The 26,725-nt window shown below is 41.2% G+C and overlaps 3 protein-coding genes across 4 annotated transcripts in view; 2 read left to right on the forward strand and 1 right to left on the reverse strand.

The window, feature by feature from the left end:
- The first annotated feature begins 4,014 nt into the window (after nt 1-4,014).
- On the forward strand, nt 4,015-14,837 carry hint3 (histidine triad nucleotide binding protein 3). Its single transcript, XM_072555996.1, has 5 exons — nt 4,015-4,268; nt 8,509-8,626; nt 11,040-11,109; nt 11,786-11,912; nt 12,616-14,837. The coding sequence occupies exons 1-5, from the start codon at nt 4,104-4,106 to the stop codon at nt 12,658-12,660; spliced, it is 525 nt and encodes a 174-aa protein (XP_072412097.1). The 5' UTR covers nt 4,015-4,103; the 3' UTR covers nt 12,661-14,837.
- Nucleotides 14,838-21,060: 6,223 nt separating this feature from the next.
- On the reverse strand, nt 21,061-22,188 carry LOC140462352 (actin-binding Rho-activating protein). Its single transcript, XM_072555997.1, has one exon. It carries the CDS (start codon nt 21,890-21,892, stop codon nt 21,437-21,439), a length of 456 nt encoding a protein of 151 aa, XP_072412098.1. The 5' UTR covers nt 21,893-22,188; the 3' UTR covers nt 21,061-21,436.
- A 3,418-nt stretch (nt 22,189-25,606) lies between these two features.
- Nucleotides 25,607-26,725, forward strand: part of trmt11 (tRNA methyltransferase 11 homolog) — a 95,579-nt gene continuing 94,460 nt past the window's right edge. For both annotated transcript variants that reach the window (XM_072555998.1, XM_072556000.1), the window contains exon 1: nt 25,607-25,732. In XM_072555998.1, coding sequence (XP_072412099.1) covers nt 25,631-25,732 — 102 coding nt within the window. In that variant the 5' untranslated portion in view covers nt 25,607-25,630. The remainder of the gene's footprint in view (nt 25,733-26,725) is intronic.

Here is a 26,725-nt window from a genome sequence, read left to right on the forward strand (position 1 = left end):
CCACAACCCAAAGGACTAGCCATGTTACCATACATCAAGAACATTTCTGAACTGACAGCCAGACTAATGCAACCACCAGGACTCATAACAGCACACAAACCAACAGCCACTCTCAGACAACAACTCACCAGGACAAAGGACCTGATACCCAGCATGAGCAAAACCAATGTCGTGTACAAAATCCCATGCAAGGACTGCACAAAACACTGCATCGGACAAACAGGAAGACGGCTAATGATCCGCATCCATGAACACCAACTAGCCACGAAATGACATGACCAGCTATCCTTAGTAGCCACACACGCAGATGACAAGCAACATAAGTTCAACTGGGACAACACTACTATTATAGGACAAGCCAAACAGAGAACAGCCAGGGAATTCCTAGAGACATGGCACTTATCCACAGATTCTATCAGCAAACACATCGACCTGGACCCAATATACCGGCCACTGCAGCGGACAGCTGGAACTGACAACCGGAAGTGGCAGAGACAAACCACTATAAATGCCGGAGGAAACATCACAGAAGCACTTCACAGGAGGCTTCCAAGCACTGAGGATGTCACCCAGACAGGAGACGAAACATCTGCAACACAAATTCCTAGCTTAGTCAATACATTTTTTTAATTTTAAAAATATACTTTATTCATAAAATATCTTTATATCTATATCCCAAAAGCAGTTCAGTTCTGTACAGTAGCATATGAAGAAACAATCAAACATTAAGAGTTTAACTCAATCCCACAAACAACTCAAGGCATTTCTTACTTTTACAATATTATATTTACATATATTTGAGGCATCAGGAAGGTCTGACTACTGAATGGACCAACTTTGGCAGAAAGACCTTAAACAATGATCTTTCCCCACAGCACCTTGACAGCAGCTGCCCCAAGTTTTAGTCCTTGTCAATATATCTCGAGACACAAAAACTGCACATCTTGGAATCCAGGATAGAGAAACAAGAGGCTGGGAGAACACAGCAAGCCAGGCAGCATCAGGAGGTGGAGAAGTCAATGTTTCAGGTGTAACCCTTCTTCAGGACTGGTGGTGGATGTAAGAGGAGCTGCAGATAAAGTGGGGAGGAGATTTGGGAGGGGACTGGGTGGACTGGTGAGGTATGGATGGGTGCACACAGGTAGAGGGTATGACCTCGTTGGTCGATGGGAGGAATGAATCCGATTGATAGCTAGAAGGAAGGGTCAGTCAGAGGAATGGAAGGGAGGAGGAGATGCTGGAAAGGCAGACGGGGGGATAGGAAGGGAGGCTATTTGAAATTGGAGACCCTAATGTTGAGTCCTCCGGGCTATAGGCTATCTAGGCCGAAGATGAGGTGTTGCTCCTTGGAGGATAGCTACCTACCGGATTCATTTCTCCAATCGACCAACCAGGTCGTACCCTCAATCTGTGTTCACCTATCCTGACCTCACCATTCTGTCCCTCTCCCCAGCTAAAACCTTCCCTCACAACCCCACCTTTTATCTGTAGCTCCCCGTACGCACACCCTGAGTCCTGAAGAAGGGTTACAATCAAAATGTTGGCTTCTCCACCTCCTGATGCTGTGTGGCTTGTGTTCTTGCAGCCTCCTGCTTGTCAATATATCTGGCACTGACAGCTCTGCCCCTCTGAGGTGCCCTTCAGCTTTGTGAGTTCACTGACCCCGCCTTCTCTTCTGGTGAAAGTTTCTGTTCCTGTGGAAGGCAGTTTCACAATGGCTAGTAGTTCTCTCACGTTCCAAGACTTTGCTTTGCTAGCACATTCTTTGAATTGTCAGTGGTTTGACAACGTGAAATCCTCATGCACTGAAATTTAATTTGAAACACAACATTTAATTCTATTTAAGCACATGCAAATACAACATAATTACCTTTTTAACATTATGAAAATATAAGGGTACTGTACCTTTAAGGCAGTTGAAAAGCTAGCAAGGACTTAAGGAGTCTGGAACAAGGTAACGATGTAACATTTAGTCGAAATAGCTAAGAGCTGTGTTGCCAGGGTACAAAAACAAATTTGAATTTGGCCAATCAGTTTAATTTATGCCCCAAGTTACCAAAATCCAATCGAATTTGAAAAAATAATGGTTTGACAACACTAAACCAATGAAATGATCCGATGTTTTGGGGTGTAAATATCAGACATTTTAAACAGTTACCCAGAAGGGTAATGAGAACTGCCAAAAGACCAACAGAGGTTGGCTGCTAGTAAGAGCTCTCTGAGAAGTACCTATCTGGAGAAGGAGCTTTCATAGAAAAAACATCAAAACTGACCTGGAGAGAGATCTACAGAGGAAACTTGGCAAAGCTGATGGGTTTTGAAACACGATTATTTTTCTGTAAATCATAATCAGGATTTTTTTATTGAACTCGTATTATAGAGGGGGAGGTAAAAGATAGGTTTAAGAGAAAGGAGTTGTAAAATAGTTGTTAGTTAATGTTCTCTGTTAGACTTAAAAAATAAAGTTGTTAATTTCTACTTAAAATACTGATTTTTGGGATAGTACTTTGCCTGTTGAATTTTAACAGATTACAGCACATGGGGAATCGTTTCTGTGTTGCTGGTTTAAATTAGCAGAGGGGTTTACCCTGTGTCGTAACATTAACAAGCCAATTGCCCTCTTGCTTTTTCCACCCGACTACCTTCGCAGTATCACCATGATTCAGTCCAGAGTTCCTGATGTGTCCTGCAGGATTCTATAGCCTCTTATCAACATGCCCTCTGCTCCATTAAGAATGAAAATCAAAACAGTTCAGAAGATATAAAACAAATTAGGGCAAAAGTCAAGAACAGAAAGATAGCTATTGGAAGAACATCACAGCAGTTTAAATAAAAGGGAAATTTCCATTTATGTAATTTTTCTCATTTCAGCAAATGAAGTCTGGTCATAGCTACAAAGGTAGGTCAGTTCCTTGAGCCTGTTCCATAGGATTTTGTGGCTCATTCTCCATATATCTGTTATGTATCCCACATCCCATAATAACTTTGGTTCACAAAGTTTTATGAGTCTCAGTTTTATAATTATCAGTTGACCCATTATCAATGGTCATTGGCAGAAGTTAACAAACAGCTTCCAATCTCTGAGTGTAATTTTGCTTCTTAATTTCACTCCCTGAAAGATCTTTCCACTGGAGTTGAGAAGAGCAAAGGGTGTTTTGATTTAAGTATATAAGATCATGACTGCTCTTGGGAAGGTGAGTCCAGACCTACTAGACACTTAAAATTAATGATCACTCTTCTCCAGGTCAGGGAGAAGAAGAATTATTTTTCTTCTGAGGGTTGGATGTCTTTGAAACTCACTACCTCAGAAAATGGGAGATGGGAATGTAGAATTCCAAGCTGCCTTGAGTGGACAGCATGCTTTAGGGCCTCCTTCCGCACCCACATCATATATTTGTATTCTGGCAAATAATGCTGGACTTGCTCGGAGACTATAATATTGTTTCTAACACTTATAGTCCTTCACATGAGGTTGAAGCATGGATTTGAACAGCCAATGCCTGACTTGTATTCTGGATCTGTGGGTATAAAGGCCAGTATTTTGAGCCTTTTTGATATTTTTACTGTATTGGTTCAAAGCATTCCTGGACCCTCAAGTCTCTTTGGTCCTCCACACTTTCTAACATTTGACCCTTTATAAAGTATCGTCTTTAGGGCCATAGTAAATGATCCTCATGACTGGACCTTTATCCTCCAGCATTTAGAAGAATAAAAAAAATCTGATTCTGACAGGGCAAATGTAGGTGGGATATTTCCCAGGGGAGCCTGGACTTAGGGAATACATTCTAAAATAATGACCAAGTCATTCGAAGTGAAATAAGGAAACACTTCTTCACTCAGACGCTGCTGAATACTTTCAGGATCCTCTGTCCCCGGAAGTAGCAGTCTCACGAGAGGTGGCTCAGCATCAACATTCGCTGGGCTCGATTGGTCGGTGCGGATGGGCGTCCTCTGGGCTCGATTGGTCGGTGCGGATCGACGTTCTCTGGGCTCCATTGATCGGTGCGGATGGGCGTGTTCTGGGCTCGATTGGTCGGTGCGGATGGGCGTCCTGTGGGCTCCATTGATCGGTGTTCTCTGGGCTCCATTGATCCATTGTTGCCATGGCGGCGGTTGGTGTCGGGGATGGTGGGGACACTGCGGGCCCGGTTGCGGCCGCAGAAAGGTCTGAGGCCGGAGCCTCGGGAGCGGCCTATCCGGAATTTGATAAAAAATGTATCTTTTGTAGAATCGGGAATAGAGAGGAGTCGGTGGATTTGCTGCATTGGGTGAGTTGGCAGAAGTGTTTGAAACATTTATTTCCTGTGACTGTTTAAAGTAAAGCATGTGGAGGTGCAGGTGTTGGAGTGGGGAGGACAAAGTTATAAATCACACAACACCAGGTTATTGTCCAACAGGTTTATTTGGAAGCACTAGTTCAGAGTGCTGCTCCTTCATCAGGTGGTTGTGGAGTGTAAGATCGTAGGACACAGAATTTATAGCAAAAGTTTACAGTGTGATGTAACTGAAATTATAAATTGAAAAATACCTGGATTGTTTGTTAAGTCGCTCATCTTTTAGAATGGGCATGCAGAACTTTCTTAATGTTACATTTTCATGTGAACTTTAACCATGTTAGCCCAGATAATGCACTGAAGGTGTGAGACTGTCTGTGCCCCAATGTTCAGACTTATTCTAATCTAAAAATCGGGTTTGCATATTCTTACATGGATTCATACAATTTTTGAGCAAAATAACATGTAAGTCTGCAAGTACAAATTCACCCACAAACTCGTGTGTGTGAAAACAAAATGTATTTGTGGGTAAGATGGTGGTACGGCCCTGACAACATTCACGGGCATTAGTACTGAAGACTTAAGCCCAATGAACTTGCCAGTTCCCGAGCCAAACTGTCTCAGTACAATTACAACATCTACCCAACAATGTGGAAAATTGCCCAGGTGCACATATTGTCCTGTACACAAAAGAAAAAGGACAAATCCAACCCTGCTAATGACCAGCCCATCAGTCTACTCTCGATCATCAGTAAAGTGATAGAAGGTGCCATCAACAGCAGCTGCTCAGTAATAACCTGCTTGGCGATGCCCAGTTTGGGTTCCACCAGGGCCACTCAGCTCTTGACCTCATTAAACTGTTGGTTCAAGCGTGGACAAAAGAGCTGAATTCCAGAGGCGAGGTGAGAATGACATCCCTTGACATCCAGACTGCATTCAACCAGGGTGTTGCATCAAGGAGCCCAAGCAAAACTGGAAGCAATGGGAAGCAGGGTGCAAACTCTCAGTTGGTTGGACTTGTACCTGACATATAGGAAGATGGTTGTAATTGTTGGTGATCAGTCATGTCAGCTCTAGAACATCACAGCAGGAGTTCCTTAGGGTGCTTGCACAATATTTAGCGCCATTTGAGATTCATCAGATTCTGCATCAGTCCAAGTTCAAATGCACCTGGATAATGCCAGGTTTGCACTGACAGGTGGCAAGTAATATTTGTGACATGTTGCCTTCAGGCTGCCTTCTTGAACCACTGCAGTCCATTTGGTGCAGGCAGATCCACAATTCTGTTAGGAAAATCATTCTAGGATCTTGTCCGAGCAACATTGAAGGAACAGTGATATATTTGCCTGGGAGAAGCAATGGCCTGGTAATGTTTGCTAGACTGTAAATCTAGAAACTGAGCTACTGTTCCAGGGACCCTAGTTCAAATCCTGCCATGGTAGATGGTGGAATCTCAATTCAATAAATATTTTGATATTAAGAGTTTAGTAACTCCCATGAAATCATTACCACTTGTCGGGAAAAGACCTATTTGGTTCACTAATGTCCTTTAGGGAAGGAGCTCTGTTATTCTCACCTGGTCTGGCCAATGTGTGACTCCAGACCTATAGCAATATGGTTGACGCTTAACTGCCCTCCAGGCAATTAGAGGTTGGCAATAAATGCTGGCCTAGCCCAGAGATGCCCACATCCCATGACTGACTGAAAAGAAAATTCAGATTGAGGCTAATGGCTTAGAAGTGAAGTAAACTTGTAGGTAGTGATGTTTCCATGTATTTGGTACATCTTGTATATGATATATACTGCTGCTACTGTGCCTCAGTAAAAGGATTGAATATTGAAGGTACTCCATGTGGGGACAGTCACATAGACTGCTTTGACCTAAGGCTATGAAGCTTTTTGAGTGTTGAAGCTGCAGCTATCCACGTAGTCGGGAGCATTCAGTCATGCCAGTGTGTACCTTGAATACGGTGGTGAAGTTTAGGGAGTGAGCAAGCAAGTTTCCCAATGCAGCATCCCTAATCTCTGAAACAAAAACAGAAGTCCCAGGAAAATCTCAGCAGGTCTGGCAGCATCTGTGAAATCAGAGTTCATTTTTCGGGTCCAGTGACCCTTCCTCTGAACTGGTTAACTCTGATTTCATAGATGCTGCCAGACCAGCTGAGCTCTTCCAGCGACTCTGTTTTTGTTTCTGGTTTACAGCATCCGCAGTACTTTTGGTTTTTATTTCCTGAGTTTCTGATCTGCTCTTGTAGCCACAATAGTTATATAGCTGGACACCTTCACTTTCTGATCAATGGTAAACCACAAAATGTTAATAATCAAGGATTCAGTGATGGTAATACAAACTGAATGTCAAGTGATGATGGTTTAGATTCTCCCTTGTTGGAGGTAATCCATGGCTGGCACTTGTGTGCCCTGTTGTCTTACTGTATATTGACACTTACTGCTTCACTATCTGAGGAGTCACAAATGGTGCTGAATGCTACATTTGCAATCATCAACGATCCTTCCTACTTCTAACTTTGTGATGGAAGAAAGGTTATTGAAATAGATAAAGATGGACCAGGAGACAACCCTGAGGAACTCTTGCAGGGATGTTTCAAGACTGAGATTATTGACCTTGAATAACCACAATGATTTTCCTTTATACAAGCAATATCTCCAATCAGTGGAAAGTTTTCCTGATTTCCATGACTCCAGTTTGGCTAGGGCTCCTTGATGCCCCAGTTGGTCAAATACTTACCTTGGTATCAAGGACAACCACTTCTACCTCACCTCTAGAGTTCAAATCTGTTGCACATGTTTGTACCAATGCTGTAATGAAGTCAGGAGCTGAGTGGTACTGAAAGCCAAATTAAGAACCTGCAGATTATTGCTTAGTGCTGCTTGATAGCACGGTGGATGACCCTTTCCATCATTTTGCTGATGATCAAGAGTTGACTGATGGGGTGATAATTGGCTGGTTGGATTTTTCCTGCTTTCCTGCACATGATTGCTATTAGAATTGCAGTTTTGATATGGCACTAAAGGAGACCATTCACTTCATTGGCACGAAGCTAAAATGGTGCAGTCACAATCTTCCTTTGCTACATAATCCTTCACATTGGTTTCATTCAAATAATCATCTAAAGCACTCCAGAGTGCCAAAATTGAATCTGCCCCACATCTAGGCAGTGCATTCCAGACCCTAATATCTCATCGTGGGGAAAAAAGTTCTCTCTCATCTTGCATTTACTTCTTTTACAAAGACACTAAATCTGTGCTCTGTGGGTCTTGATTATATTATGAATGGGAATAGTTTCTCCAACATTCGTGCAACTAATCTGATAAAACTTCAACTAAAAATAATTTACAATTACATTTACATTTAGAATATTTACAAATCATAATGCAGCATTTTGCATTGTGTGGAAGCTACACTTTCAAAAGAATCTTTTACAACTCTTTATAGGGTAGTTGCCCAAGTTGAAGGGGAAGCCAAGGAGGGAAAAAAAGCCCAGTCAAACAGCTAGATTATATAGAGCATTTTGAAATTGAAGAGGGATCTACAAAATAGACAGAAGTGTGATTTAATACTTCCCACTTAACTAAATTAGTTCAGCTCCAACAATACTCAGGAAGCCCAACATCATCCAGGTCAGAACATGATTGGCACCTTATCTGCAACTTTAAACATTCACTCCTTATAATGCCAGTGCCTGATGACAGCTGCACAATAGCAGCCTGCAAGACACCTTCGAAACCACCTTCCTGACCTGCAACCTCTATCACTTACAGAATCAAGAGCATAGTATACTACAAACAACATTTTATCTCCCAAGTCAGACATGATTTTGACGTGAAACTGTATTGCTGTTCCTCTATGTTTGCTGGACCAAAATCGAAGAATCCCCTCCCTCCGTCATGCGGTTTCAGCTGTTTAAAAAGACATCTCTCTGCCATTTTGAGGACAGTTAGAGATGGACATTAAATGCTGGCCTTGCTAGTGAAATCCTAGAAATGAATAAAATAAAGTAAATGCTATGATGGTAGACCTAACCACTTCCAGCAATTCAGATCTTGAATGAATGGAGAATTTTGCTTTTATATTTTAACCAGCTGTATCAAATGGATATATAGCTGAGAAATTAAAAATAATTATGACCAAAAGACCACATTTATTTCTTAAGTGACACGATCTTTATTAAGTAAGTCATCAGAGATATTAAAATGCTAACTTGTTTTTGTGCAGGATGACCAGTTTGCTTGTTTTAGGGACATTCGCCCTGGTGCGCCCCATCATTATCTTGTTGTACCAAGAAAACACATTGCAAATTGCAAATCTCTGAAGAAGGAGCATATATCAGTGGGTGAGATTGCATTCACTTTGTTGTTCAGATCATATAACAACACTTCATTATCTTTCATTTGAACTGTGCTTGTAGAGGCTTTACAAATACATTTTGTGAACATACTTCAAAAATACAGCTCTTTGGATGAACTCTGATAGGCCAAAGAGCAAGTTTAAATGCACTAGATGCATTAAGTCCCAAATATAAATGACTCGTTTGGTGATATGATTGCGTTATGGTCACATCTGAAAATTCTATTTAATTTCTGTGTCCAGCACAAGCTTCTACTAGCACCCTTGTCTCGTAAACAGCTTCTGTTGAATTATAGCTTACCTAAGTACCCCAGTATGTGGATTGCATATGTGGCAATATTGATTTATTTTTCCTTGTGTAATATTTGATGCTTTGTAGTATCAGCAGTAGTATAAACTTTTGTTTACACAGAATGAGGGACATATTCTGGTTGGAATGGTGCACAAGCTACAGTATTTGTCTTCGGTGATCACTTTCAGTAATTTGAATCACATTTAGCATACCCAATTATCTGTGCATAATATTGACTGTCTTGGATGGACTAATAACAAAGGGGAGGGATATTAAATTGATCTTTTTCACTCGTGGGCATGGGCATCATTGTTGGGCCAGCATTTATTGGCTGTCCCCTAGTTACTGTTGAGAAGGAGCTGGTGAGCTACCTTCTTGAACCACTGCAATCCATATGCTGTAGTTTGACTCAAAATGCCCTTGGGGAGGGAATTCAGAATTTTGACTGAGTTACAGTCAAAGAACCGCAATATATTTCCGTCAGGATGCTGAGTGGCTTGGAGGGCAAATTGCAAATGTGGTGTTCCCATGTTATTTGCTGCCCTTGTCCTTCTCGACAGAAGTGGTCAGGGGTTTGGAAGGATCTTTCGTGAACTTCTGCAATGTATCTTGCAGATAGTACACATTGCTGCTGAGCATTGTCCATGGAGAGAGTGGTTGCTTGTAGATAGAGTGCTGCTTTGTCCTGGATGCTATCAAGCTTCTTAATTATTGTTGGAGTAGCACCTATTCAGGCAAGTGGGGAGTATTCCATTAAACTCCTGACTTGCACGTTGTCGATGGTGGACAGGCTTTGGGGAGTTGGGAGGTGAATTACTTGCTGCAGAATTCCTAGCCTCTGATCTGCTGTTTGTGTTCATGTGATGAGTCCAGTTGACTTTCTGGTCACTGGTAACCTGAAGGATGTTGAGAGTGGGGAATGATGGTGTAGTAGTGATGGTGACACTAATGAATGTCAAGGGGTGATGATTACATTATCTCTCATTGGAGATGATCATTGCCTGACATTTGTGTGGAGTGAATGTTACTTACTATTTGCCAGCCCAGTCTGGATATTATCTGGATCTTGTGGTATTTCAGCATGGACTGCTTCAGTATTTGAGGAGTTACAAATGGTGCTAAATATTGTGCACTCATTGGCGAACATTTTCACTTCTGACCTTACGATGGAGGGAACGGATAAAACAGCTGAAGTTGGTTAGGCTGAGGATACCACACTGGGGAACTCTTGCAGAGATGTTCTGGAGCTGAAATGATTGATCTCCAACATCCATGACCATTTTCCTATGTGTCAGGTATGAGATCATCCAGTGGAGAGTTTGCCACCAATACCCATTGATTCCAGTTTTGCTCGGGTGTTTTGACGCACTCAATTGAATGTGGACTATAACTGCCACCTCACCAATGGAGTTGAGCTCTCTTGTTCGTGTTTGAACCAATGCTGTAATGAGGTCAGGAACTGAGTGGCCCTGGTGGATCCCAAACTGGGCATCACTGAACAGGTTATTGCTGAGTAAGTGCTGCTTGATTGCATTGTTGATGTCACCGACCATCACTTTACTGATGATTGAAAATAAACTGATAGGGTGGCAATTGGCTGGTTTGGATTTGTTCTGTTTTTTGTGTACGGGGCATACTTGGGCAATTTTCCACATTCTTATTTAAAATACAAAGCAGACTTGTGTAAGCCTTTGGATGCAATATTAATTTTCTCCTATTTGATTTGTAATGTTTTGCCGTGTTTTGCTGTTGTGACTGCTGTCTGCTCTGTGTTAGCATTTCAGAGGGACAAGATGATTAGTGATCTTTCAGTTTAACTCATGTCCTAATGTTGCCAGTACTGCCTTTATTTGTGGGCTACTTAATTTTACCAGTGTCCAGTAGTAGGAATGAGATGTGGTAAGGTACCTTATTGACCCATTGCCTGCATGTGCCTGGAAAGTGATTGAACAACTGGCTGATAAAATGGGAGAGGACTATGTTCTAAATTATGAAAAGTAAATTGTAGTTTTACATTATTTGTTTTTATTTTACATGTTGCTTTTAGTGTACATGCTTTTTGGTTATGTTATGCTACAACTAATTACAAAATTGTTTTAATGAATAGTTCAAAAGATGGTGAACATTGGAAAAAGTGTACTGCAACAAAATGGCATGAATGACCTGGCAGATGTAAGGTATGTACAGTACTCCAGAATATAAAAGGGGTGCTTGATAACCAAATATGATTCTGAAAAGGTTATGGTGATGACATTTGTTTGTTTGATAGCTACCTATGGTTTTTTATGTAATCTTCCAAAAAGGTATGCACAAAGCTCCGACCATTTAAAAATAATAAACCATGATTTAGTGAATATTTAAGTTGAATTGTGTGAAGCAACATTCATTGAAATGTGTTGGTATTCACTTTGTAGCTGAGCAAATTACATTGCTTACGGAAGTCTAGCACACAGTTACTGTGAGAAGTATTGCCTATTTACCTGCTACTCGCAGGCACGTGCTGTGATGTAATCTACTGAATAATTATCCCCTCTGTCTAACTAAACATTCTGTAAAGAACTGCAAATGGCAATAACAAAATAGTGTTAAAATAACACCCAGCACATTAACATCTCTTCGTTTTTAATTTTACAATAAACATTGAAGTTACCTATAACTTTGGTTGCACTATTTTCACAAGTTTATTATTTAAATTACACTGAAGCTATAATTTTTAACATGAATAAATTTAATATTTTCTGGATGAATTTAATTGCCTTAGTTCAGCTTTCTCTTTGAAGCTTTATGCTGTGATTTTTGTGCTATCCCAGATTATCATCAGAATTGTTACAAAAGTATTGGATTTGTTTACAGGCTTGGCTTCCACCTGCCCCCATTCTGTACAATAACTCACTTGCACTTGCATGTATTGGCTCCAGCCAGTCAGATGGGATTTATATCGAGAATGGTTTACCGAGTTAATTCCTACTGGTTCATTACAGTAAGTATATTGTCTCTGTTGTTCATTATATGATAGGTGAAAATGTAAGCCAATTTGCACTGGTCCGTCTATGACTTTATTGAGATGTGCACTTCTTAATGTCAGTGAACACTCAGTTTCGGTCTTTGGCCTGTCCTTAATGACACTGGAGGAACAGTTCTTGTTTTCAGAAACCCATGTATGAGATAAGAAAGCAAGGTTTTGGAGGGCGCATAAAGAGGAATTGAGACCATAATCAGACCAGCCATGATTTTTTGAATGGTGGAACAGGCTAGCAAAGCTGATTGGCCTCCTCCTATGTTCCAGATAGATTCCTGACCTCAATTACTATTTCATGATATATTCTGTAGACACTGAAATAGGCTTTTAATCAAAATTTATTGTACTTGATTTCCATACTTTGAAGTTAAATGGTTCTATACTTCCATGAAACCACCTGGCTTTTATTTTTTAGGCAACTGCCAAATAAAACATAATAATGGGTTGTTTTATGCTGCATGCTTACTGGAAACTGGATTGAAATTGCCCAAATTCATCTTGCATAGGCAATACAGAGAGGAAATTATAATGTCAACAGTGCCAGCTATGTTTTAAAATAATTCTCTGAAAGATTCATCAAAGATAACACTGCTTCACTCAGTATCAATTATAGATTATGCTTTGCGTACGTTTATCTCACTTATTACATTTTCCCCACCCTAAGGTTGACAAATTGATTGAAAATCTAAAGTCTCTTCCGGATGAGTGAATGATAGAAGATACTATATCCATGCAGTTGAGTTCCACTGCAGATACTTCCAGAAGACTTCAAGACTGCAGCTGCTCTTTGATCTGGATCAGCTTTTGATTTAATGCACAAGAATTAATCTATGCCCATCAGAATTGAAAAAAAATCCACTTACTCGGTTTCTGTTTTTCAAATTCATAAATTTTCATTTAGGAAGTGAAGATCTGTAGCAGTTCTCTGGACAGTTTAACAAAAACTGTAAAATTTACTTATGTGTAAGTGAAAAACAATGACTTGTTAAACTTGTCAGCATGCACACAATCAGTAAATTTAGCTAGATGTAAAATTGGAAATACTGAAGAACTTTACTTATGTAATGTTGTTATGTAAGTTTTGTCTTAAGTACAATTTTAAATATTTAATTGTATCAGCATTACAGTAAACCTTAAGTATGTGAAAATGTTCCATGTGCAATAAATATCTTGTATGTGGCAAGTTATTAATACATGACTACATTGGTATAGATTAGGTTTTCAGATATTGTAACAAATTTTTGTTCTCAGTTTATGGAACTGAATATGAGAGCACACCAACTCATTCAGAAAATGTATACTGTGTTCTTACAGAACGTAAAAATGAGTCACTACTGTGCCACCATCTTGTGTTGAATTGTTTGTTCTAACATAACAACAGTTATAGAGTCCATTAATTTGAATATAAAAATAGAATCATTATACAATTATAATGTACATTCACTGCAGAATATCCAAGCCATTGCTTGTAAGTGCATTACAAGTTGAATTGCTGGTATTCTCTGTGCCATAGCTACTTGATGCTTTTATAATGCAGTCTTCTCTGATCCACTGTACTGCATTTTCTTAAATGTGTTAACACTGAAATCTAATTTTCAGCTCACAACTATAGGATTTTGGCACCTCTGAAATGCTGGATTTTACCCTAATGTCTCAAACACTGGTTTCCTACATCTCTTAGAGAGTCAGTGTGTTGGCAGTGGAGGTTTGTGGATAGTGAAAGTTGGGATGCCAGTCTGGGCAGAATTGGTATGTTTAGACAGTATTGTGAAAAAGCAGTGTGCAAATACAACATTGAGGTGTAACCTAGAAACTGAAGTATGTTTTCATGAGGTACAGTTTTGCAGTTTATAAGTTGTCCTTTAAGGTCACAAGGGTGTTCAGTTGTGCCTAGTTGGTTTCTATTTCAAAATATTAGATTTTGGTATAAGTACACTTGGAGCGGCACGGTGGCTCAACAATTAGCATGGCGGCCTTACAACAACAGGGATCTGGGTTTGATTCCAGCCACGGGCAACTGTGCAAACTGCACGCATTCTCCCTGTGTCTGTGTGGATTTCCTCTGGGTGCTCCTGTTTCTTCCCACAGTCCAAAGATGTGGAGGTTAAATAGATTGGCTGTGCTAAATTACTCAGTGTCCAGGTATGTGTAGGTTAGATGGATTAGCCATGGGAAATGCAAAGTTAGAGGGATAGAGTAAGGAGTGATTCTAGATGGGATACTCTCCAGAGTCAGTGTGGGCTCAATGAACCGAATGGCCTTCTTCCACATTGTAAGGAAAAGTCAGATGCTCAGACTACATGGGGATGTGACAACACCACTGTACTCAGTGATCTGCTAGATCAGAAACTGGTATGAGTACCTTCAGCCAGTGTGAATTGGGTGTGGTTCAAACATATTTTCCATTTTCCTGACCTAGAATTACTGGATCACGCGTTGAGACTCACGAAAGCATGGTACAAAGCAAAACTTGTATTTTCTCTGCTACTGGGAAAGTCAGGCTTGTCAGACATTACTCCTCATTACATTCTGTCTGGATGATCCACTTATTATATCATTCAATATTCAAAAGTGTACAATAATGAACAGCATCACCTACTTCTGTGTTTTGTGCCTTTTACAGATCTTGTTTAATTTGAGGTATAAAATTGAATTCTTTATTCTACTTATTAATGTGATACATAATCTGCTCAAAACAAATGATCAATTTTGTTCATCATTGTTCTTATGATCATTAACCTATAAATCAATCCTTGGATCTACATTGCATCAATTTTAAAATTTTCATTCTACTTTCAAATTCCTTCATGGCCTGCCACCACACTACCAACATGTTCATCTCTATAACTTTTCTAAAAGGTGCTAATTAAAAATAATGTCAAATACTGTTTTGTAACATTGTCAGTTTTTGATTGTGCTTCTTTAATTTTGGAAGTAAATTGTTGCAGCTTTTTAAAAACAAGTCCTAAAATATTAACAGCAGTGGGTAGCATAGAGTGCACTTGCCAACCAAACTCCATCATGCAGTTTACATTTTGGTTTTCCCCTTTAATTGGTATTCTTATGAAATGTTATGATGAGTACAAGACAAAAAATTTGAGCAAAATGTAATACTAAAGTCTTTCTGTGAATATGATATCTTATTAAAGGATTAATCCTCAGGAAATGATTAATTCATAGTTTGATAAAATACTTGAGCTTTTGCATGTATTTTTTTCCATTGAAAGCACACTCTTAAAGACAAGTCAAATACTGCAGAGATGGCAGAGATTGGAAAGAAAAAGTGTTGGAGAAACTCAACAGATATCAAAGATCTGGAGTGAGAAACAGAGTTGTCCTTTCAAGCACAGTATAACTTCTTTGAAACTGAGAATGGGTAGAAATAGTATAGGCTTTGTGGTGTTGGTAAAGGTGAGGAGGGGCAAGTGGAAGAAAAAGAGCGATTAGGCATTGCTTGGAAGTGTTCCACAAACCGTCACCCAGACTGTGTTTGGTCTGTTAATGTATTCTGTTATAGAATATTGAATGGTCTGGACATGGTGGATGTTGGGAAGATGTTTCCATTGGTAGGAGAGGTTAGGATGGAGGGCACAGCCTTGAGAGTAAAAGGAAGACCTTTTAGAATGGATATAAGGAGAAACTTATTCAGCCAAAGAGTAGTGAATCTTTGGAATTCATTGCCACACAAGGTTGTGAAGGCCAGGTATTGAGTATATTTAAGACTGAGGCAGATAGGTTCTTGATTATCAAGGAGATCAAGGGTTACAGGGAGATAGTGGAAGTTGAGAAACCTATCAGCCATGTTTGAATGGCAGAGCAGACTCTATAGGCTGATTGGCCTAATTTCTGCTCCTATGTCTTATGGTGTTATAGAGGAGACACAGTGTGAGCTGTGAATGCAGGAGACCATTAGAAAGAAGCACACGTAAATCACAATCTCACCTGAAAGTTATCGTTGGGATCTTGGACAGTGAGGAGGTTAAAAACGCAACTTTGCACCTCCTGCAACTGCATGGGAAGGTGCCATGGAAGGGTTTGAAATGTTAAGAGTGATGGAATAATGAACCAGTGTATGGCAGAGAACAATACCTTCAGAACTCTGGGAGGGAGGGGAAGATGTGTTTGATGGTGGCACATGCTAAAGGTGATGGAAATTGGGGAGAATGATTCTTTGAATATGCAGGCTGGTGGGGCAAAACCTACTGCAAGAGAAACCCTATTGTACTTCTTGGAGGGAGGTGGTGTGAAATTAGGTGTGCCAGAAAAGGGATTGGATGAGGTTGATGACCCTGTCCACTAGAGTGGGGGAGATCCTCAGTGGCAGAAAAAGACATGTCAAAAAACATGTCTGTGGGAAGCGGCATCATCAGAGATGTAGAAACTGGGAGAATAGAATTTTTACAGAAAGCAGGGATTAAGGAGATCACTGGAACCACCTTAAAAAAAATGTCCAATACGGCAAATGATTTTTAAAAATTGTGCTATATCTACTAATTCCCCCATAAACTATGCTGAGACTACAGAACCCACAGGACTTCACAGCCCTATTATTTCAACTGACTTCCAGTTTTATCATTAACTTCGAATTATGTACTTTATGGAAGTAAATATTGTTGTTTTGAACTGCAAAGAGTAACATTTCTAATTTTATCATTGCCCACTTACCATAAAGCTCAGATTACAACGAGATCTTCATCAGATGGGCCAATGAGCTGAGAAGTGGCAGATAGAGTTTAATTTAGATAAATGTGAGGTGATGCATTTTGGGAAAGCAAATCTTAACAGGACTTATATATTTCATGGTAAGGTCCTCGGGAGAGTTGCTGAACAAAGAGACCTTGGAGTGCAGATTCATAGCTCCTTGAAAGTGGCATCGCAGATAGATAGAATAGTGAAGAAGGTGTTTGGTATGCTTTCCTTTATTGGTCAGAGTATCGAGTACAGGAGTTGGGAAATGTTGTGGCTGTATAGGACATTGGTTAGGCCACTGTTGGAATATTGTGTGCAATTCTGGTCTCCTTCCTATCGGAAAGATGTTGTGAAACTTGAAAGGATTCAGAAAAGACTTGCAAGGATGTTGCCAGGGTTGGAGGATCTGAGCTATAGGGAGAGGTTGAATAGAACTGTTTTCCCTGGAACATCGGAGGCTGAGGGGTGACCTTATAGAGGCTTATAAAATCATGAGGGGCATGGATAGAATAAATAGATAAAGATTTTTCCCTGGGGTGGGGAGTCCAGAACTAGAGGACACAGGTTTAGGGTGAGGGGAAAGATATAAAAGACACCTAAGGGGCAATTTAGATAAATGTGAGGTGCTGCATTTTGGGAAAGCAAATCTTAATGGTAAGGTCCTCGGGAGTGTTGCTGAACAAAGAGGCTTTGGAGTGCTGGTTCATAGCTCCTTGAAAGTGGAGTCACAGGTAGATAGAATAGTGAAGCACGTGTTTGTTATGCTTTCTTTTATTGGTCAGAATACTGAACACAGGAGTTGGGAGGTCATGTTGCTCTGTACAGGACATTGGTTATGCCACTGTTTGAATATTACATGAAATTCTGGTCTCTTTCCTATCGGAAAGATGTTGTGAAAATTGAAAGGGTTCAGAAAAGATTTACAAGGATGTGGCCAGGGTTGGAGGATTTGAGCTATAGGGAGAGTTTGAATAGGCTAGGCTTGTTTTCCCTGGAGCGTTGGAGGCAGAGGTTTAGGGTGAGAGGGGAAACTTTTTCACACAGAGGGTGGTATGTGTATGGAATGAGCTGCCAGAGGAAGTGGTGGAGGCTGGTACAATTGCAACATTTAAAAGGCATCTGGATGGGTATATGAATAGGAAGGGTTCAGAAGGATATGGGCCGGGTGCAGATAGGTGGGACTAGATTGGGCTGGGATATCTTGTCAGCATGGACGAGTTGGACTGAAGGGTCCGTTTCCGTGCTGTACATCTCTATGTCTCTATGTACTTATCATGTGAGTTTATGTCAGATATCATATTTCCACAAAGACCTCCAAAAGGTAAATGAAACTTTATTCATAATTCTCACTGTCCACTTAAGTTTCCCATGGCTTCACACCCCAATATATTTTGCATCAGTCCACCGCCTGGACATGCCCTGGTGTGCCCATTTGCCACTGGGCAGTGAGGATCCCCAGTGGAGGGCTCTCTACATGGGAGTCCTCCTCTCTCTTTGGGATCTGGGTTGGAGGGTGCTGCACGTGGCAGTCCCCTGCAATCATAGATTGTGGTGGTTCACAGACTCCCAACTCAGCTGCTTGTTCTGTGGTGCTATGGAGTCCGTGCACCATGTATATATGAGGTGTGGGTGTTTGCGCTCTCTTTTTGAATTTCTTAAAAACCTTCTCTGTTTTTCGTTGCACCTTGAGCCCTACGCTCCTGATCTTTGGACACCCAGTGCGGAGAGGGGTGGGTAGGTCAGAGGACCTCCTCATGGGTCTGCTTCTGGGACTGGCCAAACTGGCCATAAACAGGTCCAGGCTGTGGGCCGTGGAGGGGGTCATTGGGGACGATTGACTGGCCCTCTTCCGTGGTTGCGTACATGCCCAGGTGTCTCTGGAGAAGGAGCACGTGGTGTCTACCAACACCCTAGAGGTTTTTGGGGAGAGGTGGGCACCGCAGGGAATTGGAGTGTTTTATTTCCCCCTCCAACTCTATTTTGATTTAATCCCTGTCCTCCCCAAGACGTTTGTTTTGATGAGAAGGGCACTGCTTGTCACTGGCCACTCGACTGTTTCCTTTCTTCCTGGTGATGGAAAATGAACAAAGATTTATACACCTATTGTCTTTCACTGTGTCTCACACCTGCACACATAAAAAAAGAAAAATATATTTTGCATTAGCTTATCAGTTTTACGTGATATGTATAAGAAGGGAATCCTTGCTTGTTCCTCATCTTTTCCACTTTAGAAAGCAGGTATCTGATTCAGCTTAGATATAGTCTGTCCATGCAGTCAGTTAGAAGGATTAAAACTTGGTATGGTTTCCACTACAGTCTGTTTATTAGACTTGGAGGACTACTTTTTATTACTGAATAACACTGCTTTATCTATCTGAGATAGAAGAAAAAACAGTTCTAAGGTGATCTATATGACAAAGGTGAGCAACAAGTGCAGGATAAATTGTTAATGAGTGAGATTTATTACAGAAAAGATGCACCTGTCAAATGACATGATGAACTATTACTCCTGCTAGATGCAAGATGTGTTGAGTGAAAAAGACAGCTGAGCACTGCATTTTTACCAGGATAAAAACTGTTTTTGATACAGGGTCATTAAAACAAAAAGAACCAAATGTGACATGTCAAGTTGTTCATTCTTTCCACTGAAGCTGTTACTCTTGATGCACAGACGGAATGAGTAAACTGAAACTGAGACTCATAATCAGTTTGGACAACATTAACAATTGGACAATTCCATAAACTAACTGCAAAAATGAATCCCAATCAATTCCTGGAAAGAATGGAAGACACATGAATACATGATCAATGCTGTGAGCTAAACACCCATCACCATGAGGGAAGCCACATCACCTTTCTGCTGTATAAACAGCAGGAATTGTCTCTTACATTGCAGTTCTATAGTTCAGGAGATTTAAATACCAAGATAAAAAGTTATGAAGATTAGGTGATCCTGCAGGCTGTTAACTGAATATAGTTCTGAGGCCTGGGTGTGTGATAGTGTGACTGGAACCTGACAAGAAAGGACACTGTTGAAGCATCAGGACTTATCTTCAGACTCGGGGATTAACAATCAGGCTGTACATGAATGACTTTAAGTTCATTCAAATCATATAGAGGTTTGAATCATGGTTTTGTTGGTTTAATCAACTGAAAAATTTAAGGTTAACCTAAAACGTTGCAAGTATTTTTTTCTTTTACTTCTGTGGTCCAAGAATGATTTTAGTGAGGAAAGGAATGGAATCCCTTACACCACAAATGCTGCACAACCTATTGAGTGTTTTCAACATTTTCAGCTTTTGGTGTTGGTATCAATTGAAGCAGACCTTATACAGTTACCATTCCGATTTCCTTCTGCAGTGCAAAGATTTGCAGATTTGGTGGACTGGCAATGCTAAATTGCCCAAAGTGTCCAGGGATGTGCAGGCTATGTGGGTCAGCTACAGAAAATGCAAGGTTACTGGGAAAAGGGTGGGGTGGACAGGTGGGTCTGCACGGTCTGCTCTTCAGGTCAGTGTGGACTTGATGGGATGAATGGCCTGCTTCCACACTGTAGGAATTATATAATTCTAGCTCTCAATAAGTAAACTTGATTCAAATAGGCTGGGACTTTTTTCACTGGAGTGTAGGAGGTTGAGTGGTAACTTTACAGAGGTTTATAAAATCATGAGGGGCATAGATAAGGTGACTAGCAAAGGTACTTTCCCTTGGGTGGGGGAGTTCAAAACAAAGGGGCATATTTTTAAGGTGAATTAAGCAATTTTTACAAACAACGTGAGAGGCACCTTCTTTTACATAGAGAATGGACCATGTGTGGAATGAACTGCCAGAGGAAGTGGTGGATGCAACAGTTAAAACATTTAAAAGACATTTGGATAAGAACATGAATAGGAAAGGTTTGGATGGATATAGGCTAAATGCAGGCAAGTGGATTTGGGAACATGGCCAGTGTCAAAACGTGTGGTGCTGGAAAAAGCACTGTAGGTTAGGCAGCATCCCAGCAGCAGGAGTCGACTTTTCAGGCATAAGCCCTTCATCAAGAATGTGGAGGAGGAAGGGAGCTGAGAGATAAATGGGGGATGGGTGGAGCTGGGGTGAAGTTGAATGGGATGGCTATAGGTGGGAGGTGATTGTGATAGGTTGGTGGGAAGGGTGGAGCACATAGGTGGGAAGGAAGATGAACAGATCAGATAGGTCAAGAGGATAGTATCTAGTTGGGACAAGGTGGGGGCTGGGAAGTTAGGGGAATTGGTGAAGTCCATGTGATTCTCAGATCCCTAGGTTCTTCTTCCAGGTGACGGGTGGCTTTAATTTGTTGGTAGAGGAGGGCCAGTGCAGGAGTAGGATTCCCACCACTTTATTGGAAATTGTCACGTAGCCAGGGTGGCTTTGTTTGGTTGTAAAAATAGTAGTCCTCTGTTGGTACAGTAAACCTTTATTGATTCTATACATTACTGCCGGTAGGTTTTGGCAAATCTTACAATACTTTCAAGGTTATTGACCCGAAACATTTACTGTTTTGTTTTCATAGATATTACCAAACCCAGCATTTTCCATTTCTATCTTAGCAGCATCCGCGTTAGTTTGTTTGCATTGGAACATACATTCTGTACATAGTTGAAAACATTTGTTTCTTTTGCTACAAATCCACATTTCAGGTCATAAATACAATCAGATTTTGATGTGTCGAGGTTTTTTGTTTCAAAATAAGGCTTAAAATATGCGTAGCTTCACTGCAGTGCAACCACAATCAAAAAGTGCAACTTCACAAAGTCCAATTTCCCACAAATCTATCTTCACTCCAGCAGCGTGATGAGAGCGCGATCATCCCTTCCTTGCCAAAGCATTTCCCCATCAAAATGAACCAGACCGTGTTTTCTCGCTCGTAGCAGGATTCCCACCACTTTATTGGAAATTGTCACGTAAGCATCAAACAATCTCCCGAATGTTATGCAGATGTTCCCGCCTGGCCCGGCTTCTCCGTACCTTCTAATAACATAAAGCAACTCTTCGACTTCTTTCCCGATGTGGGTATGTGCGTCTTTACCTCTCTGGTCTGTTTTGGATCCCTTTTTGGGACGCCCGTATTCTTCATCCCCTCTCTGCAGCCGCAGAGTGACCGCGTGGGAGCCGCTGAAAGGATTGGACCTTTGGTACTGTCTGTGGTCGTCGGCCCATTCCTGCCACTTCTTCCTCAGGCTTGCACTTCCGTCCTGTCCTGGCACTTGGCGATTGCCTCCACTCGCTGCCATTTTTATTCCCACACATTATCAGGATCCCCTAATCCTGGAAGGTTATCACAGCCATTTCTGACCCTATAACAAACAGCGGTCGATTCGCTTTTCATGCCACTGTTCACTTGCAATGAAGATTTTTCTGGATGTTTTTATCGTTAAAAGCCCACACCAAACTGCAGACTTGGACACCCTATTGGACGTCCTGCTGCATGTCACACTCGGCCGGGATCATTAGGATTGACGGTTTCATAAACCGACAGGAGAAACATTTCATCTGGACACCAATAGGGCTGAGCCGAGGGTGGGAGCGCCGCCTGTCCATTGGATAATGCAACTTGTTGCAATCTATCAGTGTCACCAATACTAAATGATACTGTGTCACCCCAACTTGTGGGTGAGATATTCACAGTTTCGTTTTTTTGTGTGTACTCCGAAGTGCTATTACGCACAATTGAGTGACCTTCTCACCACCAAAATCACCGTGACGTTCCTGTTTTTTTTAAGAAAAAGAAACCAGTAACCACCACCAGTAAAGACAGAGCAAATTACTGCAGATGCTGGAATCTGTACTGAAACCAAAAAAAATGCTAAAAATCACACAACACCAGGTTATAGTCCAACAGGTTTAATTGGAAGCACACTAGCTTTTCGAGCGACGCTCCTTCATCAGGTGATAATGGAGGGCTCAATCCTAACACAGAATTTACAGCAAAAATTGACAGTGTGATGTAACTGAAATGACACATTGAAAAATCGATTGTTAAGCCTTTCATCTGTTAGAATACAGTGATAGTTTCACTTCTTTCATGTGTAAATCACAAAACCTTTCTAAATAAAAAGTTGCATTCTCGGGTTAACTGTTAAGAATGGTGATAGCTAGACAATATGTTGAAGGTGTTGGTTCTCTGTGTTCTCTGTCTATGCCATGATGTTTAGATGGATTCTAATCTAAAAAGTGAGATAACAGAGTTTTACATAAATTTAATAAATGTCTGTGAGGGGGTGCATGTGTAAGTGTGTGCGTCTGTAAGGGTGTGTGTGGGTATCTGTGCGCATGTCTGTGTGTATGTGTGTCCATGTGTATGTGTGTATAGTGCAATGGTGGTCACCTGTACTGTGACATGAACCCAAGGTCCCAGTTGAAGCCGGAACGTAGCTATCAGCCGGGTATGGGTACCGGAACGTAGCTATCAGCCTCTGCTCAGCCACTTTTCTCTGCTGCCTGTCCCGAAGTCCACCTTGGAGGATGGTCACCCGAAGGTCTGAGGCTGAATGTCGTGGACCACTGAAGTGTTCCCCAACTGGAAGGGAACTCTCCTGTCTGTTGATTGTTGTGCGGTGCCCATTCATCCGTTGTCGTAGCCTTTGCTCGGTTTCCCCAATGTACCATGCCACAGGGTATACTTGCCTGCAACATATAAGATAGACAACGTTGGCCGAGTCACAAAAGTACCTGCCATATACAAGGTGGGAGGTGTCCCCACGCATAATGGTGGTATTACACATACACTTTCTCACACTCACAACCCCCAATACACAGACAAAGACGCACATGCACACATATATTTTGTGGGGTGAATTTGTACTTTCAGGGTTACATTGTACTTTGCTCAAAAACTGCATGCATTCATGTAGAACTCTGAGCTCAAAAACTGCATGAATTTATGTAAAACTCCATTATCTCACTTTTTAGATTAGAATCCATCTAAACATCATGGCATAGACAGAGAACACAGACTCTCTAAATGTTGACTTGCAGGTTGAGCCCTTGGTTAAGAAAGCAAATGTAATGTTGTCATTTATCTCAAGAGGGTTGGAATGTAAAAGCAACGATATGCTACTGACACTTTATAAAGTTCTGGTTAGGCCCCATTTAGAATACTGTGTCCAGTTTTGGGCCCCACACCTCAGGAAGGACTTACTGGCACTGGATCATGTCCAGTGGAGATTCACATGGATGATCCCTGGAATGGTAGGCCTAACACACGATGAACGATTGAGGATCCTGGGATTGTATTCATTTGAGTTCAGAAGGTTGAGGGGAGATCTAATAGAAACTTACAAGATAATGCATGACTTAGAAAGGGTGGCAGCTGAGAATTTGTTTCCATTAGGCGGAAATACTAGGACCCATGGGCACAGCCTTAGAATTAGAGAGGGTAAATTTAGAACGGAAATTAAGAGACATTTCTTCAGCCAGAGAGTGATGGGCCTGTGGAATTCATTGCCACATAGTGCAGTGGAGGCCAGGACGTTATATGTCTTCAAGGCAGAGCTTGATAAATTCGTAATCTCGCAAGGAATTAAGGGATATGGGGAGAGTGCAGGTAAGTGGCATTGAAATGCCCATCAGTCATGATTGAATGGTGGAGTGGTTCGATGGGCCGAATGGACTTACTTCCACTCCTATTTCTTATCTCTTAATGAACTGAATGATGACTCAATGGCACACCTGTAAAGGTTGGCAATGGTATTCGCCATCATGCCAAATTTCCTCAGCTGCCTGAAGAAGAAGAGACTTTGCTGGGCCTTTTGTAACCAGTGTCCACTTGAAGAGTCCAAGAAAGCTTGTTGTGGATGACCACTCCCAGGAGCTTGACACCCTCCACTCTTTCCACCTCAGTGATGGACATTAATTGCTGGCCCAGCCAGCTGAGCCCACATTCTCCTGAATGAATTTAGAAAGCAGACACATTTGGTATGAAATTATTGTGATTTCCTGGATAGATAATTTGTCTAAGAAAAAGCCACTTTGTAGTATATACATGCTAGGAGAATTGCAAGAAATGTTGCAAACAGAAGAGCTTAATGTGGAGAAATGGCAATGAGTAGTACAATTATATATTTTATTAGGACAATATGCTCTGGAGAGGATTAGAAGATGACCAGAATTTTCTCCTTTGCTGGGGTTACTTTCAGCTAGTTAATATCACTGGAATTTAGAAGAAAGAGAATCTCATAGGAACCTACACAATCCTAAAAGGACTAGACAAGATAAATGCAGGAAAGACATTCTTGATGACCAGAGAGTCCAGAATCAGAGGTCACAGTTTAAAGACACAATGTAGGCTATTTAGGACTGAGATGAGAGGAAATTTTTTCACCAAAGAAGTGGTGAGCTTGTGGAATTCTCTGGCATAGAAAGTAATTGAGGCCAAAACATTGAATGTTTCCAGCAGGAGTTAGACATAGTTCTTTGGGCTAAAGGGGTCAAATGATAAGGGGTGAAAGCAGAAACAGGATACTATGTTTAATGATCAGCCCTGAACATGTTGATCGGTGGGACAGGCTAAAAGGTCATACTAATTTATACCCGCTGCTATTTTCTACGTCTCAATTTTCTACTCCTGTTTTTCTTCAGAAACCTGAGGCCCTGTTTAGCAAACTGCACACTTCAAAGAGATGTAGCTTTTAGTTTCTATATTTCTATACTATAAGTAGTGTAGTGTGGAAAGTTTCATTTAAAATCGTATCAACGGTTTTCAGATTAGTGTTTTTTGTCTAGAATATACAGGATAGGCCGAATGGCCTCATTCTGCATCTTAATGATTCTGTGAACACGATGAAGAGAACAGGTTCGAATCTAAGAATAACACAACAAATATAACAGAAGAATACAATTTGGAAGAGTTCTTTTAAAGAAAAAGCAAGAATTGATTGATGTGAAAGGAAGTCAATGGTGAGAAGGTGATTGTCGAGGGAGAGGGCGAGTCAGTCCCGGAACCAAGAGTCGCGGCTCTGGCGGAGCACGGGATGGTTTTGTTGACGGACGGGAACATGGCGCTTTCCAGTGGGAACGTGTGTAGGAGGTTTTTGCTGCTTTTAGCTCAAGAAAACTTGGAATTCCGGCTCCCGGTGAGTCTGAGTCGGGCCTGGGTTCTGGCCGCCAGTTGATAACCGGAGATAGGATTGAACTCTCAGTCAGACCTGGCACCGCGGATTCACTTCCAGAACAAGAGGAGAATTTGCAGCTTTTTGTGTTTCAAATTTCCAGCAGCTGCAGGAGTCAGTTTTTACAGCAAGGAAGGAGGCCACTCGGTCCATCGTGTCGTCTGCTGGCATAAAACATCCACTTGTTCCAAAACAATTCAAAGAATTGATTAACTGCTGATGCTGGAAATCTGAAACAAAAACAAAGTGCTGGAGGAACTCTGCATTGTCTGGCAACATACGTGGAAGAAAAATCTTAACTTTTTCCAGCAATTTCTGTTTTTGATTCAAAACCCATTTTCCAGCACTTGACCTATGGCTTGTATATTATGGCATTTCATGTGGTCATCTCAGTATTTTCTAAATGTCTGTAGGGCCCCTGCTTGTTCTATTCTTTCAGTGTTCTAGATCCCCACAACCTGTTTGGATGAAAAAAATACCCCTCAAATCCCCTCTAAGCCAGCTCCTTAGTATAAAATTTTGGCCCTTGGATATTGACCTCTCAACTGAGGGGAAAGATTTCTCACTGTGTACCTTGTCTATGTCCCTCAATTTTGTACCCTACAAACAGATTCCAACCCCCCTCCAAGGAAAAACACCTCAACTCTTTGTAGTTTTTCTTCATAGCTGAATAATTCCCTGCCCAGATAACAGCCTGGGGAATCTTCTCTGCATCCTCTTGAATGCAATCACACCCTTCATATTGTGTAACAACCAGAACTGCTCACAGTATTCCATCTGTGGTCTAACTGGTGTTCTGTAGAGCTGTATCATAAGCTCTTTGCTCTTGTCTTCAGTGCCTCCGCTAATAAAGACAAAGGTCACCATAATCACCTTTTATTTCCTCAGATCATTTGCTGAATATAGTTCATGCTCCAGGTGCTTGCAGTCCCTCTGCATCTCATTCAAATTCATATG

The sequence above is a fragment of the Chiloscyllium punctatum genome, chromosome 3 (genome assembly GCF_047496795.1).
Source record: "Chiloscyllium punctatum isolate Juve2018m chromosome 3, sChiPun1.3, whole genome shotgun sequence".
In the NCBI taxonomy this organism is placed as follows: Eukaryota; Metazoa; Chordata; class Chondrichthyes; order Orectolobiformes; family Hemiscylliidae; genus Chiloscyllium; species Chiloscyllium punctatum.